General features: G+C 41.1%; 1 protein-coding gene across 3 annotated transcripts in view; it reads right to left on the minus strand.

Moving 5' to 3' along the window:
• Positions 1–677: 677 nt before the first annotated feature.
• The window catches only part of lpp (LIM domain containing preferred translocation partner in lipoma), a 139,720-nt gene continuing 119,987 nt past the window's right edge, over positions 678–20,410 (minus strand). For all 3 annotated transcript variants that reach the window (XM_071517613.1, XM_071517612.1, XM_071517611.1), the window contains exons 11-13: positions 7,407–7,585; positions 5,864–5,984; positions 678–4,935 (exon numbers count right to left, since the gene is read on the minus strand). In XM_071517613.1, the coding sequence (XP_071373714.1) occupies positions 4,807–4,935; positions 5,864–5,984; positions 7,407–7,585 (429 nt within the window). In that variant the 3' untranslated portion in view covers positions 678–4,806. The remainder of the gene's footprint in view (positions 4,936–5,863; positions 5,985–7,406; positions 7,586–20,410) is intronic.

A 20,410-nucleotide genomic window follows, 5' to 3' on the forward strand; every position in this document is an offset into this window, starting at 1 on the left:
AAGGCCAAAGAGACTTGATGCTATTGCAAAGCTTTTATTGAAGGAAGGGGAAACCAACAGTTGACTAAATGGCCCTTCCAAAGATCAAGAACAGATGAGATGAGGTGGTTTACTGTAACAGCAGAGGGCCAAGCTACTTAAGGTGAGTTCACACTCAACACCTTTTGAGACACCGCTGCTGCAAGGTAAAGCACCATACCTGACAGAAACATCTAATATTTGGACTTAAGAGTTGGCCTATCAATGGCAACAAAGGAATCCTCTTTGTCTACTTTGGTAAAAACAAGTAAACAAGGCAAAATCATTGAGTGAGGCATGCTGAAATATGTTGAAATGGTATAGTGATTCAATACTGGTTAGCCAAAGGCACTTTTACAAAGATAGGTAAAACAAAGACAGTAGACAACACAAATACAACAAACACATGAACAAATCATGAAAAGGTCTTTACTTTATACTTTAAGCCTCAAGCTCAGATTTATGTCAAAAATGCTCAAACAGACACTTGTGAAGCTATTTATTTCCATATACTATTTGGGTGGTCTATATGAATACTGTAAGTAGAAGATTTAAAACACAGTTACTGTGGCACATCAGTCTGAATCCAACAGCCTACAGCAGAGAGTTAACTCCATGCTCAAGGACCATTCAAGGGCAAACTTTGTAAAAAAAAAAAAAAAAAAAAAAAAAAGGTATTAGTAAGCAATTTATAAGATGTGCTATATTATGAAATAGTTAATTTGACATGTTTAAGCCCTTGCAAGACATTCATTAATATTAGTAAATGACTTATAAAACATTTAAATGTCTGATTAGCGTTGACATGTTAAACAACACAATACACTGGTTGACTCATATTTACCATGTACCTGTTAAGTGTTTACTGAGCAGTGTGCAGCCCCTAATCTAAGTAGTAGACATCGTTAACCAATGATCAACGACATGCTGACCCATTTTCTGCTTGATCTAGGATAAATTGTTACTCAGCACTGTGCGTTTTGATTAATTGCATAACGCAATGTTGAGTAAAACTTACATTTAATTTTTTTTACCGTTATATCACGTCCTGTGTAATAGGATAAGTTGTTTCACAGACCTGCGCGTTTTGATCAACTGCATAACATGTTATGTTTCTCTGATGAAAGTACACGGATTGTAACCCTGACATGCATCACGCATCAAACACACACAAGGTGTCAAAATATGCAGTAAATAACATTTGTAATCTATGGCTATATTATGCCTCACACAAAGGAATTTCATTTTTGATATTTAATTAGTACATTTACTCAACAGCATATTTCTATTTTGGCAGCAACCTCATTATTGATGGTGAGCTATGCAGACTCCTGGTTTAGGAGAGTCTCTCATGAAGACACTGAGAATTTTTCAAGTGAATTCTGCAATGTATCTGAACTACATTGTTATGTAGATGTTGTAGAGCTGTTAAACAACAGCTCAAAATATTTCCCCACACTGTCACTGCTCAGACTCATTTCACTGTGATTTCACTGTGCAACGGCCATGTGCTTCCAGCCTGACAGCACAGTGAATATTGCTTCTAGCATACTATTACAATGACATGTTTTCTTTTCCTGCAGAGTAAGAGCCAAAAGCAGCATTGGAGATGGAGTTGTGAATAATGGATACCACCCTGACTACAGTAAACTTGGAGACAATTGACTTTGGAAAGTACCTGCATTAGAATTTTAAATGAGTATTACTGTACTACTGTTGTTCACATACTGTTTTTTTCTGATTTCATCCACCGCAGGCTTTAGAAGTTGTTTTCCAGCTTCAATCTCAATCAGAACCTCTGCCTACTTAGTCACTTTGACAGTTTGTTTTGTGTGTTTTCATCACTGGATGTGAAATTCAAGGTGCACCTTTACCACCACTTTCCAGTTAAGTAGGTGACTAGGCCCTGTATGAGTCAGGTGAACATGAGATGGTACCTCAGCCATATCACTAGCAACACTAGCAGCCTAGTGATGCTACTCAAAACATATGATAAAATGTTATACGGTGAGTTTGACATGTTTTTTTAATGTTGCCTAACAACCATTGGAAATAAGATGACTCACTCACTACTGACTTCAAGGCATTTTGAGATGTCTGGGTTTTACCACACTGTTGAGCCATCATGTACGATGACACACTCAACAGACTGATTATCTATCACAAATTTTTCTCAAGAGGTGCACTCATCTCGTATGATTGAGCAACATTTAATTGTATAACTATTTCATAACTTTGCTTTTCAATGACTGTCCGTCTGATGAGCTGATAAACTGTCTACATAGAGCCATGCACAACGCTGCTGAGGACAGATCGGTCCTGAAGACACTATGTACTCCAAATATCGATGGAAAAATTCCTAAGAATGTGTTCTTTAGGCTGCATAACTTCTTAGTGATCCAAATGTATAGCCTGAGGCAAGTCAGCGGGTGAAGGATCGGTCTGTCTGTACATATGCCTGCAAAGGTGTTAGTACCATAGCAACCAGATGAAAAGGTGTGCAACCAGTGGTCCACCTATTCACCTTCAGCTCAGACACCCAGTCAAATGTTCAGACTTTGTACTGTAGTCAGCAGCTCTTGATGATCGACAATTTTTGTTATATTAAATGCTTTTTTTTTTTAGCTTGATTAAACAGTTCTCTCTATTTTCATGTAGAAAAGCTGCCCTAGCAAAGGTCTTGTCAATGTCAAATTACTATTCACTCATAATTCATTAATGGGCTTATTAGCACAGCTCATTATAAAGTATAACTCTGTTCAGAACATTGCCACGGTCAACTTGATAACAAAGACTCTCTGCTGTAATTGGTCTAACATGCAGATTACAGTATATATTTTTCTTGCCATTACTCAGTTTCTCTAATCCAAATGGCACTGAAAGCCAACACTGCAACCTTTTTTAGCATGGAAAGATAACAGTAAAGAAAAATGGAATGATGCACTGTTTCTCCCTTACTTTGGTGATATTATGATTTCACATAATATTACCAAAAGTTACAATTAGTTGTTCTGTTCATAAGATATCCATCCACATGTAAGAGACTACTATAGCAGGGACGTGCAAAATATTGCATCTTGCATGGTGTGATACATTGTTATTGACAACTGCTGTTGTAATATTTTGATATAACCATCAAATTGTAGCTAACATTATGAACAAAACAGCCAAAAGAATGGTCCATGATTCTTGAATGTACCAAATAATAAAATCAGAGTAATTTTGGGGAAGCTCTAATGGTCCCTTCTTTGCCTATCAACTCTAGGACATACACCTGAACATACACTGCATATATAAAAATAAAAGATGAGTGTCAATCGGTAAAATCAATACTGACATACAGCGTAGTGACATACAAAGTCACTACAGTACCAACAGCATGATACTTTTCTGATTAAAAGGTCATAAGGACACTTGAATCTGTACAGTTAAAATATTTCCTTATTCATAAAAATTCTGTATATCCTTATAAAGTGTCGATGCAATTAATATTAAAAATTGCATAGCCATCTCATATCCATTATCTCTGAGAGAGATTGCTTACAGTACAATCAATGATCTAATCTAATGCAATGGTAAATGAAAAAAATATATATATAAGTGATATGAGATCAAATAACAAATCTATCAAGCCAATGGGTTCACTTATATTGTATTCACCGGTTCAAAGACACTAAAAAACATTTGCTTTGCCACAACAAAGAGTGATTACACTCAAGTATTTGGCAGCTATGTGTATGGAATGTCATAATTATACTGTGGCCAACAGAAAAAAATATGTCCATCAGAGCAAATTCTATTGGAAGACACAGCAGTTGTATTAAAAAGGGAATTGCATTCAACAGCTGCCTATTGAGGATTTTGTCTTTTGACTTGCAGTTTCTGCATTCCCAATTAATATAAGTATTTTTAATAAGATTACATATAAAATAAGTATACATTGTAAATGGCATTTTATGTTAAATTCTTTGGTGTTCAGTTATGGAGCACTCTGAGACTGTATTAACTTCACTAGGTGCCTCTCAGCTCTGTTGTGCAAGAATGAGCTTCAGTGTGTGCTTCTGCGTGTTTGCGCATACATATGTACATTTACATTGACTGATTTTGTGCACTGTATGTGTATATGCATGGAATGAACACTAAAGAATAAAATGAACAGCACTTTCTAAACAACATATGCTTATAATCTTTCTAAATATTGCTAAAGCTACACTCTTACACATCCATTTTGACTTTGCCTCTTGGCTAGATGCTTCAAACATATTGCATGTAAAGTCAAACTCAATTTTAGATCACAATAGTCAGTGAGAAGGCAAAATCTGGGCCTTGTGTATGTACATGCCATTATAACCCTCCCTGGAACATGCAGATTGAAGATCTAATGAGATATAAGGACAGTGACTGATGATGCATAGTGGCTCTGTTAACTGATGGAAGTGGAGTAATTTCACAAGAACACAGTCAAAATACAGACAGCCTCTAAAGCAACTTCTTCTGCTGTGATTGTACCGAGTATGTATGTGCAGACATAATGCGGTTTCTTGTTATTGCAACTGAATATACTGTATATGTATATTTGTGTATGCTGAGGAATGCATGCTTTTGTCTGCGTGTGTATGTTTGAGAGAGAGAGAGAGAGAGATAGAGAGAAATAGAGAGAGAGGTACAGAGAGAGAGAAAGAGATACAGAGGGAGAGGGAGAGAGAGAGAGATACAGACGAGAGAGAGAGAGAGCGAGCGAGTGAGCGTGGTGTTAACACAGTGGAGGTGACCAGGTGCCGGGGTTGTTCAGAGGTCAGTGGTAGCCTTGGCGGTGAGGGCCTGGATGCGGCTGGTGTTACAGTTTTTGCAAAGGACATGGCCATCCAGAGGGTAGCAGCCCTGGTTATCCCCCTCAGAGAGCAGAGAGCCACAATCCTGCAGGACACAGAGACTCTGTTAGGCTATGTACACAAACAAAGTCATTAGGCACGCTCACGGATCATGTACAATCATACGCTCAGCGTGCTTACACCCTAAACGAGACATTTACTGCTGTTTAAAAACTATCATCCAATGTCAAGTTTCAGGGAGCTCTTAACAGAAAAGGCCTATGAGGCTGAAGCCATTGTTTTGTTTTCGTACCGGCTGATAAGTCTGGGGGCCCCGAAAACTGGCTATTGCTAGTTAATGTGACCTCTGATTGTCACACATAAACATGCACAGACATACATGCACACACTTCCACATGCACATATACACACAATCAGTCAAACACTTCACAATCACTTATATACGTATTGCTTGGACGTCATTTGCTCATTGTCAGTGACATTGGGTTACACTAGAATGACGCTCACACACACACACACACACACACACACACACACACACACACACACACACACACGCACACAGAATTACAACTACATCTACTCATGTCTCCCCAGTGACAAAATTCTTCTCTTGTTGAGCCCTTCAGCTGAACTAATCTGCTTTGCTTTCCTTTGACCTTTATGTCTGCCAAACGCTGTGTACTCACATTGGCACAGCTCTCTGACAATGTGACACGTTACTTCTCTTTTAGCCAGGCACGTAATAACTCAGCGCTGCTTATCACCCAACAAGCGCCGGCTGACAGACCGGTTACTATGTAAGTCCATGAACTTTGCAGAGGAGAGATGGATAGCTATTTTGAGCAGGTAAAAAGAGAGATAATTCACTCTCATCTCTCTGCAAAGGTGACCAGAGAGACGGGCATGTACACCTTCATGCCATAATGAGTGACACCTGGAGTTTCTCAGTGTTGTACCGCTACTTTTAGTAAGAGCACATTTCAGAGGAGATATGTGCATAGAGAACATACCTCACAGCGGTAGCACTGCACATGGAAGTCACGGTCCAGGGCCACAATGCGAACGGTCTCCTCCTGGCCTGGTGCTGGCATTATAGGCTCAGAGCACACACAGCAGCGCGGGGCAAACTTCCTGTGAGAGAAAGAAACCAAAAGAACGACAGAAATTAGCTTCAGAAATACAGTGCTAGGGCAAACACTGTGAAAAGGACGTACGATTTAAACTTCTTTGTTTGTCCATCCTCATTCTGTATTTTGTTGGCTTTTGAGAGTGCAGAAACAAGTTAAGGGTATGAGACAGTAAAGAATAATTGTGACAGCACAGCATGATCTGTGATTCAAATCCATGCATTCATGTTTTTAAGTTAAACACTCAACCATCAAGGTAGCCCTATGAGCTAAATTTACTCTTGTCTTAAATGTTTCAAATTAAGCAGAAAATATGACCGCTAAAAAATAGCTTGGGGCTCTATTAGTAGGCGTTGACAAACTCTCTATATATCTGTATCTGTATATACAAACTACCATTACTGGTCCTTACAGTAATGAATTGAAGCCTGCGGAGCTACAGTAGTTCAGCCAGAGGACTCGAGTGGCACTGCGTTCTGGATCAGCTGATGTGTCAGCTGAACTTGTGTATTGTCATCACCAATTGGGCGGTCTATTTAAGCTGTCAAACTCACTTGCTCATTCTCTGCTGCTGCTCACCCTGCTGCCCCTGTTGCTGCTGCCTATGCATCTCACACCCCTCCACCACATCAGCATCCACCTGTGGGCTCTCTGTTTCTTTATGGTTCCCCAGGGAGGGCTGCTATTGATCTCTCCCTGCTCTTGCTTTGGCTGGTTTTTAAAAAATTATGCTCGCAGGGAGAGATCGAAACAGAGCCTGACGCCAAAATAAAATCTGTATTTACATGTATTCTCAATAAAAACTTTCATATTCAATATGTGAGTTGTCTGACAATGTTTTCCCGCCTTCAAGTCATTTGGGAAACACCTCAGAAGGAAGAAGTCTCTAACAATGGGGTCAATAAGGATATGAGAAGCACACTGAGGTTTCAGGTCCTGTCAGCTGACTGAAGGTGGGGTTGACACTTCTTCTATTGACTTGCTTAATGAATTGCTGGGAATCAGGAAGTGAGGGGTCTCTGGCTTTGGGAAACCCACAGCCATAGCAGCCAGAGTAGCCCGGGCCAGACATAGCTGTTCCTCGACACAAAGGGCTGCATAGTTGAGGTCACACTTGTCATGTGGAATTAAACAACAGCCCAGTGCAGCTATTCCACAAAGCTGTGCACTCACTAACGGCAAGCTGTTTACTTCTGTTTCCCTTCTGGTCACTGAGTAAAGTAACAGTTTGGCATAACAGTCACTGGTAAGGTGCCTGTTATGTAACACAGTAACAGAATTTACTCAAATGCATGTGTGCAGCTACAGTATTTCCCAGATAAAAACTAAGACCCCATATTGAAAAAAAGCTGCATGTCTCTTACTATAGCTGGCTTTTTAAGGTTGGGACTGCTTATAAAACCTGAGGATAACCTAAACATCTTACTTGTGAAAGTCCTCGATGCAGTGGATGTGGTTGGCAGCATCCACAGTGAAAGGGATGCCATCCAGGCTGCGCTGGCAAACCACGCAGGTGAAGCAGTGAGGGTGGTAGGCTTTCCCTGTAGCCCGCAGGATGCGCTCCATGATGGGCTTACTGCAGATGGTGCAGGTCTCAAGGGTGTTCTGTAGACAGAAACACAAAAAACCCACAGACACCCACACGATTACAACACAAGACGTGACCGTGAATGTAATGATTTTGATGATTCATTTTCAAAAGCCCTTGAAGTGCTTGTTTGTGATTACAAACTGTCTACCAACAAATATAAATCAGCATTAGAACATACGTTTTTCTGCGTGGTCTTATTTGACCCTGTATTTTCTGAGTTTATAATCTTTAAAAATTCCTGTTGCCAGCATTACAGCTTGCTCCCATATGTGTCTGGCCTATGCAACAAATAAATCGACACTAAGGACCTTTAGCTAGGCTGTCCTGAAATGCCTCTGAAGCTGAAGGAATCTGATTAGCAGTTCTCTCGAAACACAAACACAGTCATTTTTCAACTGCCCTCACCCACACTCCATCCTCCCATATGCAAGAGTGTGAGCAGTAAATATTTCCACTTTGTGATGACTGCAGGTTTTCTGCAGCCAGGCGACTGGGCAGCCGGCCCGCAGGGGGACGTGGCGGCCGCCTGCCTCTGACTTATCTGTGGCATCCCTCTTCTTAATATCTACTGGGAGACACCATTTGTTATTTCAATATTTCATAAATAACGATCGCCTCTCTAAACAGCAATGCAATTACAGGGGGATGGATATATCATGTGAGGGTGATCAATGTGAGGCCTGATGTGGCTGTGTGCAAGCTGTTCAGGCATTTCCTGGATCTCTGTGTCTCTGTGCTCTCTGTTCTCTCTCTCTCTCTCTCTCTCTCTCTCTGCGCTCGACTGGGCTAAGGAGTACATGGTTCAGCTGTTCCCATTGGCTCCTGCTGTAGTAGCAAGCCTCAGTGTTTCCAAACACAGCTCGGGGTGTGTAGCAACACTGCGCTGCGTCATCTACCGCCTCCCAGATGCACCGCCAGGCCCTGCCGTTTAAAATGACACTTCTGTGACCGCTCAGCCGAGGTAAACACCCGACCACCCCCTGTCCAGCAGTATGGCTGGGGAGCATAAGCAGTGACATTTATAGTCTATATGCTAATGAGTGGAGCGGCGTTACAAGCTGGGGTTCGTTGCAGCTGCAATGTAAAAATGTACTGACATAATTCTGTGTGTTGTCTGAGTGTCAGATAATGCTCCTCCTCACAACACTGTTATGTGTCACAGGGCCATGGCGGGTGAAAGGGCAAGAGATGAGAGCAGCTGATGCATGACTTGGGGCAAGCTACTGTAAAAAGTGGTTTTAAAAATGGCCATTTCTTCAAAGCACTCCTGGAGAGGCATTATTTCATGAAAAGCAATGTGTGCAGACAAGCTCCACTTTCTTATTTTTCCTCCAAGACGGTAATAGAAATAAACATTATTCCCAGGGCAACGTTTGTGTATAAACAATGTCCATATTGCAATCCTCCTCAATCCTGGAAGTGGAATAAAGCCTTTAATGAGCTTGCTGCACTGAGCCCTTGAGGTTTGCCTCACACACACACACACACACACACACACATATACAGAGAGATAGATGGAGAGAGAGAGAGAGAGAGAGATAGGGAGAGGGAGAGAGAGGGAGAGAGAGAGAGAGAAGAGAAAATATGTTTGCAACCTGAGAATCCCAACAAGAGGCTAGGGCTAAAAAGTACTATACCGCCCTCAACTCTTACTCATCTGTCTGCATTTCAACTTACTCACTTATTCTCATCTGCCCTTCATGTGGGAATACCTTGCCCTTGTTTAGCTTAACTAGAGCATGTGATTTCACAGCACACAGTTCCTCCAGGCCATTGTAATGAGTACAGTACTCAAAAGACAAAATTTCTGTCTCTTTCTGATGGTAAAATTCTGTGACCCAATTTGTTAATTTTGGTCAGCTTCTGTTATAGGTACATTAATTAAGTGTGAGCTGTTTTTGGCGCAGGGTGACTGGTTTTTAGTATTAGGTAACACTGAACATTTATTAGCTGTGTTACACAAACATGAGTCTGATGTTAAAACAATCAGAATTTCTTTACAGAGCTTTGATTTGTGGTTGGTTACAACTTACAAAGATGGTTTAAAATATTCTGCATAAATCACTTGCTGTGCCCTCTCTGTGAGAGATCTAGGACCCTTGCAATCTGCCACTAGAGGGCTGTATATGTCTGTAGATGTCCGGGTTTTGCTTTCCCCCTGACTAAATGTGATGTATTCAAGCATATGTATTCCTTTTTTTTTCTCCCTCATACATTTCTCTAAGTGTTTGCCCAGAAGGCTAAACAAATGTCTAGGCAGATGAGGTAAAGTGAATTTAGGTCAGACAGCCTCTTGCTGAACTGGGGGTGAGTGGAGTGCCTTAAAAGTCAATTGTGGCCCCTTTTTTCATTGTAAGCTTTTACAATTTCCTACAAAGTGCTTCTCATGATCTCTCAACACCAAACACATTGATGCCTGCGCAGTCCTGCCCGGCTTCCCCACGATTTAGCAACCGACTCCCAAACAACATTTGACACAGTTGTCTGTCGGAATGAAAAGTGTGACGGCAAACAAAGCACGGAGCGGTGAGTTAAGAGGTCCCGCATGCTCTGCTCTTTACATGAGACACGGGCCTGATAAACTGTCTGTCTGAGACAGACAGTAAGGCAGAGAGAGAGATTGAGAAAGAGTCACACTGCAAAAAAAGCCATCTTAAAAAGTCATTTAGTTTAGTATTGAGTATTGAGTCTGAAAATCTTATTTAAAAAAAAATAAAAAAATAAAAAAAAATGAAACAAAAATCTGCTAGTGGAGTGAGATAATTTTATCAATTTCCATTGCAAATTATCTTGTTTCAAGAATTTGAATCAAGTGACATTACCTTGAGCCTTGCGGAATGCTTTGCAATTTCAAGATATTTAGTGAAACTGAAAAGTGAAATTATCTAACCCAGCTGGCAGATTTCCTTAAAATGACTTGTTAAAATGGACATTTTTTGCAGTGCCCTCCCTGTTACTATTGATGATAATAAAACAATACTTTAGAGAGAGGAAATATCACAGCGCTCAACCAGCTCCACTGCTGTGTTAACTTTGTTAGGTGCGTGTAACCAAGTAGGGATCACTCAAGTCTTGTAACAGCGGTTTGCACACTGAAGAAGGCCTAGGGCCGAAACGTCTGTGTCGTTTTTCCTCCCCTGCGCTGTCTTCAATAAAAGATGTTAGAAGTAATTTAGTCAACAGACTGTGTTTTTGAGTGTGAACCACTGCTCCAAGTCTCGAGTAAAACAATGCTGGAACAAAGATGTATTTTAGATGTCTGCAGGTTAAAGAGTTAACAGCTGGAAATCTGCAGTGGCATATTGCAAACTTTAAGCTGTTCACTATCTCCTCCCACAGTATCAACACAAATTTTACACCTATCTGTTCTTATTTCACATGGCCAAGTAGGGCTGACAGGAGGGAGGCTTGAGCTCAGTAAGAACGCACGCGATTTATGTCCTGGCATGCTGAACTCACAGTGGGCCAAGTTTGCAGATGATTTGATAAAGTCTGTGTCCAGACTCTCACAGAATGTGCTGGTCTGTGCCCACGCCATGCTACGTGATTTAAATCAAGTACACACAAAATCAAGGAAGTCCAGTGATATCCAACAAGTGCTTTTTCGAAAGAGGAGCACTGCTGTATAATTTATTTTGCAGTGCATCAGTGAATAAGAGAGACTGACCTGGTCATGAACTGTGAGTCAAATAACTAACCCTCCCACTTCCTGAGGGAAGGTGTTTTTTTTAATTAAATGAACCCTGACAAGCAGCTCAGAGAATTTATTTTATCGTTTAATAAAAGACAATCAGGCAGAACAAACAATAGAAAGCATATTAGTAGTTGCCAAGAAAAAATATAATTACTTACTCAATTAACAGTGATTTTGTAATGGAGAAGTAATATGAAATAAGGGAACTAAATAAGGGAGACAAGGGAACTAAATAAGGGAGAGGAAACACATAGGGTGCAGTGCTTTTACTATAAGAAAAGTTCAACACTATAATGTAGGTTGTAATCTTTCAGTGTGAAAATCCTGTGACACCTGCTGTCAGCTTATCATTAGGAGGGCTTTTTAAGATGCGCTTAGCCCCTTGAACAACATTAGGATGCTTTGAGCGGACCATGAAGGAGTTTTTTACTCATCCCCAATGTTCATCTATTTCTTTCCAAGGCCATGCCATTTGATGTTTCAGTTACAAGACAGCATCACTTACAAGACAGCATAAAAGTATTGAAGTATTCCATGCTGGACTTTGATTTCAAAGGTCAAAAATGAATCTAAAACACTGAACAGTCTTCAGTTTATGTCTGCATGGGTATTCCATTATTTCAAACACTTTCATGAGGAAGGAGCGGGGTTACACACAGTTACAGCTGACTTGGCACCAGCTTCTGCTCATACATATTTAATAAACAGATTTGGCAAAACTGTCCCCAGGTCAATGTTTATGGACATTTATGCCCATGTCTGAGTCCTAATCCTGGAAATAATTTCCAAGCAAGTTTTATATGTGAGAGCAACAACATTGTCACAATGATATATAACTTACAGAGACAAAATGAAAATGTAAGCCTGCAGAAAATGTATTGAATGCAATTTGGAGGCTTTGGGGGCTACCAGATAAGTCAATTGCAATGCAAAGTTTTTGACAAGGCAATAGATGGGACTATCATTGTTGGGGTTAAAAAAAAACAAAAAAAAAACTCAATTTGTTTTCCACGTTCTTAAGCCAAATCATAGCGGTCTCGGCCAGTAGGAAATGCCAGAAATCTGCTACGGTTGAGGGAATTTGGGAGCTCATTTAAATCTTCACACAGTTGCAAAGGGATTGTGGGAGCACCACCCCTCCTTGATCTATGGTCTGTTCAGTACCATGGAGGTGGAGAGGTCTGTGTGTAAGTGTGTGAGTACACACACACGTGTAAAGTACTGAGTTCCGTTCAGGCTGGTTGGGCTCAGTGATCATGATCCTGCAGCACCCTCCCTCCTCATCCCGTGAAGGTTAACAAGTGAACAACCCCCTGCCATTTCCCTCCCTGCAGTCTAACTCTCGCCCCAGACACCCAGGAGGATCCCATCCACAGCCCTTGACATTCAACTTAAATTTACATTTAATTTCATATCAGTAAGTGCTTTCCAGTGACCAGAAATCCCTGGCATTCTGCCTCTGTGCGTCTGTCTGTGTAGTTGTTCACATGCTAAGCATTACAGTATGAGCGTATTAAGATGGGCTTGACATGACTGTCTGCTCCTTTTTAAAAAAAAAAACTCTCAGTCATTTATAGCCACGTTATATAAATCACTGAGACACCCACACAGATTTTCCTAACAGTGTGTGCCTGGGTCAAAACAATGCTGGCTGGATGGAGATGATTGAGGTGTGTGTTTTTGTTTATGTGTGGGTGTGAGCGCGCATGTCATGCAGTGGAAAGTGACTCTCCTAATGCTTTGGTAACTCCCAGCCTGTTCACTCCAGGGACCAGTGACCTTGAAAGTATCAGCTGTATAATTCACAGACAGAGCATTTGTGACAGTCATCTCTGTGCATGCCAGTCAGCCAGGATGAGTGTGCTGAGGTTCGGTGTCTCTGACCTGGAACAGCCCCGCTCCCTCTGAGTGCAAGGTGCTGGTCCCCTGCTCAGCTCAGCTGGAGAGTCTGTCTGTCTGTGTAATAAATTCACACTGGGTTATGGATGACCAGCGTGTGCTGGAATGGGATGGCATCTTGCCAGAACCTCCTATCTTGATTTGTTTTTTACATTTAGTTTATATCTCTGCCTGGACAGTTTATTACCAAGCCTGCCCCTGACTCAGCCTTACCCCTGCAATCCTTTTTACCAGCAATGACTGTTAACTGGCTCTGCCTGTGTAGGTTTGTATTCAGCTCGGTGGAGAGTTCAGAATCCAACATTTTGATATACTAACAAAATGGCACAAGTGTCAAACGAGATTTAAATATTTATACATAATCCTATACTCGGTTGTGCAGCTGCTACATTTGTTCACACAGATGCATTATATTATTTGAGTCGCATGATAACGTCAGGCTGCAGCCAACATAAAGGGACAAGGCCGGCATGCAGATCATGTCTTGCTCAGGCCGATCTTTTACCAATAAAAGGTGGCAGTGGGGCCCTGATCTCTCTCCAGCTCAGGCAAAGTGGCTGGCCTGCCTGTCTGCCTCTCTGCCTTAAATTCAGCTCCACAGCAGAATGTGACCCCTCTGGACTTTGGGCAATGTCTCCTACTCTGGTTACAGAGAGAAACTGACAAAGACCCAGGCAGTAGTTCTCTCATGCCATGAGTTAGAGTGACATTGTGGTGGGTCAGCATTGGGTCACAGATATTTTTCTCCTGCTTGCTCCTGGGGGGAGGAAATGTGCTTAGACAAAAAACATGAGGAAGGTTTAGAGGGCCCGGTATTTGGAATCGCCTTCTCGACTCTTGTCCAAACAGTGTATTCTAATAACAAGGCTCCTGCTATTCATTTACTTGTTTGTAATGGATAAGGCAGCTGCATATACTGTAGTGCAGGCCAGTAATAAGAAATAATGACCTGCTTGAGTGTAGTGGGTTCACACCCACTGTACAGTACAATTATACACACACATAATTGTCTTGGCAAGTCTGGAGAAGTACTAAGATGTGAAATCCTATTCACGCAAGTGCTATCTAATTGGCTCACTCCTTTGAGGAATTAGACCGAGTTAATCATGTCTGAATATACAGAACTCAATTAGAACTCTGCAAGCTAATGCAGACAGCCATGAATATTTGATGACGGAGTCAGCAGAAAGCCGAGCCTCTGTGTGTTCATAAGCGTGCTTCAGACGACAAGTAAAATGAGGGTGGGTGCACCTGCCACCGTCACTCATTGTTGCTCCCCACACGGCGTGTGCATGGTAGCACTCCCACCATGAACAGCAGCTGTGCAGCGGCTCACAGACATCCACAGCCACAACAGCATGCTGCAGCGCCACAACAATGAGCATATGGGGGCCCTGATCTCATCACTCTGGCTGCAAGCCTCTGGATCTGCCTACCTGGATATCCATCACGCAGAACTGACAGGTGTGTGGGTGGTGTGTAGTCATCTCTAATTATAACCACACCATTGTCAGGGAAGCAACCTTATAATCTTTATCTTCCTGTATTCTGTGGCTGGCTGCACACCGCATTGTTAGAGCTGAGGATCTCAGGCTCTGGCTGTATGTATTGTATCCTACATCCCCTCTGTCAATGACAGCGAAAGCTCTAGGGAAGTTCTTAGGGGTCCCCCATTGCTAAGTGGGAGAGTACTAGCCTGGCAAGTTGTGCTGTAGAGGACATCCATCACCAGGAGCCCCCAATACAGCTGGCACCATGGCTGCCGCCTCTGGCTCCTGTGCCACCCTGGGAAACATCCCTTTACTCGCTAGATTGTGGGATTATGGGGTTAAACTGACTTGTGCGGGCACATTTGCCAAAAGTAAAATCAGTCAAATGTTTGTAGGAAATCTATGAATATATTTTACATAGCTTGAAACACAGAATTCAGGACTAACTTGGTTACTTCACTGGAAATATGGGAAGGTGATTATTTGTTTTAATCCACTTGTGAGTTGTGTGGTATTGAAAATGTATTGCAATGGATTGGAGTACTAGCTGATGCGCTATTATGGTCAACAGTTTGTGCTAAAATTGGGTCTGCTTCTGAAAATGAACTACACAAAAGACAGGTAGGCCAATGAGAATTCATCAAAGATAAAGAGTGCTATGTGAACGGGTGACCAGCTAGACTAACATCAGTACTTTCCAAGACAGACAGACACAATGGGTAAAGCTCATCAGTCATACTGTCAATCACGATCTTTTCCTGGTGACTGGCAGGTCAGGCTTTGCTATGTGCAGCTCTTCCTTTACAATAGTAGAATGGGAAATCATTTGGAAAGCGTAGCCAATGAGACCAAAAGCCATTTATTTTAAATAGCAGAGCTATAGTACAACACTAGATAATGAACATAATTACATTCAAGCAACTTGGCGTCCATGACCTTGGTGATCTCTGAAATTCTGTCAAAAGAGGCACAAGTAGATTAAGGTTTTTGTCTGGGCAAATCCCTATCTCTTTATTACTGCTCTTTCAATATAAAGGTTCTGCGTCTGGCATGACCTTGTGTTACTTGCAACAGTCTTATTACAGTACACTTAAACTGGCCGCACTTTGGATGATCTATATTCAGTGGAAGTGGTTGGATAAACAGGAAAGTGGGCATGTGATTGTGGCTTCGACGGGGAACTGAGCGCTGTTTGCAACCCATTTAGGTCCCAGTTAAGCAGATTGAAAGGATCTGTTTACCAGTGAATTACCTGAAGCGAAGGGCACCCAAAATGTCCATTTAAAATAAATTAACTGGGCAACAACCTGGCTGTGGAAATGCCCAGAGCTTTGCAAGAAACGAGTAAAGCAGGGCAGATATGGACAACATAGAATGGACTTAAGAACAGAAAGCATGGTACCCTCTGTAAGCAATTAACCCCAATGACACAGAATCCCATTGCCTAACTTCTTCAAAGACCAGCCGGGCTATCAGCAAGATGAAGGGTCTCTGTTGCTCCCACCACTGTTAACTAGGGGATAATATGCTCTTCTCGTTAGAAGCAGACTTCCTGAAGTGAAAGGAGAGAGAAAATTACTCTTCATTTCTATGACTACAATTTCAAATAGATGTGCTGGCTTCTATAATCCCACTGATTGGGAAAAAATCTGTCTTGAACTCTGGAAGGTGGAATGGCTGCTACACCACACTGTAATGACTTCTGTTTGCGCCACCTTTTTTGTTACAAAGTTGTGAAAATGTCTTTCCATGTCACACATATCCATACACTTGCTTGTGGCAGCAAATATATCCATCACTGCCTTGAAGGGGGGGGGTTAACAGATGCCTAACTTGATGTTTTGATGGCAGATGCACAGTGGTCAGGGGCTGCAGGGAGCAGCGATACATGCCTCATTCATGATACATTATCAAAACATCAAATGCAGAATAATGGGTATTGTCACATTTCAAATATTCCAAAATAGAGAAATTATAATAAATCCACACAGAGAGGAAGGGCTAGGTAAGCAAACACATAATCAGGAAAAACATACTAGGGAGATTACAGATGCTCATAACTTATATTAAGCTGCATCCATTTTGTTTTCAAGTATTTACAGTATTATAAATCAAGTCATAGCCATTTTTAGGTTAGTGAAAGCACTATGACATGATGTCCCAAATGAAATAGTCACTGTGTTTAAATTTCTGTCACTACAGAACCACAACCACATACTGTATCTGGATGTCCTAGACAAATTGGCCCTAGTGAAAATGCAGTTTACATTTTGAAGGTTTCAAGAGCTTCCTCTGCTTTAGCCCAAACTACTATATACAAACCAAAGAGAATTACGCTAACCACGTACCTGGACTTAATCATAACACACATACACATGATACTGTCTCTAGCTGGTGAATTGACAGTAATAGCTGACACATCCCGCACTGAGTGTACTCTCAGTCTGACGAATTAAAGCACTTTCCCTCTAAAGTGGAGCACTCTGCCTAAATGTTTTACATCTCAAACCGCCTCTCTCAGCAGGCTTTGTCTGAGATTGCATCCTTCCAGAAAGTAAAAAAAAAAGCCCTGAGCCTTGAACTTTCTGCACCCTCTTATGCATTTAAACTGCAAGATGAGTGACTCAATTAACAAGGGATTAAGGTAGCAAACTGTGGTTACGTTTAGATGCACATCAAATTTTGGTCTAAGCCCAATAACTCAAGTAACCTGGTTTTGGGTCAACACATGTAAACATCATAACTTGGCATGTAAACTCCTTAGTCATTTCACCTTTGGTTTTTGCTGTCTGCATAAACTCAGACTCGCAGAGCTTTATGGGTGCAATTTAATGTCAACAAAAAACATGGTTCCTCAAGCAGCACTTACTATTACTATTGGATCATGTCCTCTTCATGTATAGTAATTAAGTAAATACACTGACTGCTCAGTCAAAGAGGGAGGGGGTAGCTGGCATCTTTTCATACTTTTTTTTCTGGCAGACCACTCTATCTGTGGACGGGACACCACAGCCGGACAGGAATATTCTGTTCATTGGTTAATTCAAGGCAACAGAGAGACTCATTTGCAGGGTATCAAAGGTGCATGTGAACTGCTTAACCTGAATAAGACCTCAACCGAAGTATGGGCAATAATACTGTTACTCCCTGCATGTAAAAGTAGCTACTGTAGGATGGCTCTACTATCTGGCATTGTGTATTTGCAGATCCCCCAGATGATTATTTTGCTCCGGTTAGCTCAAAACTTACAGAGAGCAATACTGTATATCCAGAGAAAAACTTGTCCCATCGTAGTTTTCTTGGAAACCAGTTGTTAAAAATAGTGAGACTGCTGCCTCTCAGTATAAGGATGACACTGTGATGAACAGCTCACTGGGTGGCGTTTGTATGCATATGCACTTTCAATCTTATTAGGTGTGTAAACACGGAAGGGGGTCTGAGATAGGCTGTGGGACACCTCGGGCTATTGCTTTACATCAGGCAGGAAAAAAACAACGGTGGCCTGACGCTGATGTCACATTAACACGATTACAAACCACTTCATGCAAAACGAGACATTAATTGAGCGGCTGTAGAGTTTATCTCCATCACGCTGTATTCAAACAGGCAGCGATAAGTCCTCTGTGGAGGCAAGCCAGGGAAGTGGAGAGGACAAAGGCTGATTGCTGCCCTGCAATTTGCGGGCCAGTGGTGTGACTGAGGTTGGGAGACAGAGAGATAGCAAGGTGTGGAATAAGGAAGTAGACTGGCAAAGATAACAGGTGTGTGTGAGTTCCTGTACATTACTAAAAGGAATTGTAATATCTAGACAAACAATTTGAATGGTGCAAATCACCCAGAGGAAGAGACGGAACTTGCTAATGTAAGTGCCAGTATTGTTCCACAGAATATGTAAAGTCCTTGCCTAGATAAAGGACTACTGATTGCCTACTTTGATATATGCCGGAAACATTACTGGATGGCAATCACTGTGGCATACAAAATGTATTCCTGCAATTCCTGGCTATGGGATTAATATATTTCCATATTATCATTAGATTTTACAGACAATAAGTTTTCTCAGGCGGCTGCTGTACCTGTAAAACATACAGTGCCCAAGGGTGACAGCAAAATCTTACTCACGCCTAGAACCTATAGCATAGGAAAAACATTATGAAAAGCAAGTCTCCACTAAGTTAATACTGATCATTTATTTGTCTGTTTGTTTGTTTTCTGACTTATTTAATATCAGCGAACATAATGTTTTGCATTCATGTATAATAATATTGAATGAAGGCTATCAGTCCAGTAGTAAAAGTAATCAATAGAGAAGGTAAATCTTTAATGTAATCATTAAGGATTAATGTATACATTAATCCTTAATGATTACATTAAAGCAGTCACCATAAGATCACTGTTCAATTAAGCTTTCAAGTATGGGTTTTTAATAATCTTTTATGGATGAAATCTGAATTTAGGTTCTTGCAAGATGGAAAACAGGTGGTCTATGGTCTGTGGTCTATCATTCTGTTTTGACTGTATAATAATGTGGCATATTGCAGTCATACAGTTAACTGTTACTGTAACATCCAAATACTGACGAGATCAGAAAGGGAATTTAAAATGAATAAACAAATAAACAATACATCGTTGATTTTAATTTGCTCTTAGAGATTCCTAGACTGACTGACTTGGAGCCTAACTTGAAGTTTTCCTCTTTCTCACTGGGATATGACATTTCTCTTCAGAGACTCAAGTCTCGCGTTCATTCTCTAATCGTACAGAGGCGTATGACCCTGAGGATGGGAATAAAAGAAGAAGAAATTACTTTCATTAAGAAATTCAGATTTCCCCCATCCTTTTGATCTTGTGCCAGAAGAACATTTATGCTGATGAAATGCATAAATAAAGTTCTTAAATTATCCCGTTCCTCTTTAGCGCATGTATCAGAGTTGGAGAACTTCCAGACAAGACAACTACAATCACCGTGAGTGCCTCTGAAAAGAGATGATTTAGGAGATGGCCTGCCACTGATTTAACGTCATGTAGCTCAGCTTTAAGACTTCACAAGTAAAGTGCATACCAAGCCATTTCTTGCAAACAATGTGAAGGAAAACGTCACTGTCCATATGTGTTAATATCTACATACATATCTAAATGTGCAGTAGTTCGGCCACCTGATATTACTTAAATTTCACTGCTAAGACTTTTGTTATAGAGCTGATTTAGTTGTACTCAAGTATTAGTCAGTCTTATAATTAATTTATTCACTTATAACAAAATAGTTTAAAATAATCACTATTATAAATATTGTTGATGCTTTCCCATCAGCATCAACAAATCAGGAGTTTGTGTAAATACTCAGTTGTGCATCACTTGTTATTTTTAAGCTGCCCGGGTCATCATGATCCTCTTTCCCCCACCCACCAAAAAAAAGAAGCTCTAACCTCCTCATTAACTAGCAAGCTGCATCGGGTCATACCTCCAAAGTCAAATCATTCTCTCTTCAAAAGCCTCTTATCTACAATCTGGAAAGTGGAACATGTGTGTTAGGTAGGCAAATAACTACCTGACAACATTTGTTTTAGTGTGGCTCCTATCTGTCTCAGGGGGCCTGCAGAAAAACCCTGGTGATTTACATATCCTGTAGATATGGAGCAAAGATATTAACACAGAGGCTAGGTTGTCAAGTTTTGTCTGCTACAGTCAATGCAAAATTCTTAATGTTATTAAGTGACCAGCATGAATAAATTACACAGCAATAGGTAACAAATCAT

This window comes from Centroberyx affinis, unplaced genomic scaffold (assembly GCF_046629955.1).
Source record: "Centroberyx affinis isolate AG114_WGS23_722 - 3 ecotype Tasmania unplaced genomic scaffold, CSIRO-AGI_Caff_v1 ptg000503l_1, whole genome shotgun sequence".
Lineage (NCBI taxonomy): Eukaryota > Metazoa > Chordata > Actinopteri > Beryciformes > Berycidae > Centroberyx > Centroberyx affinis.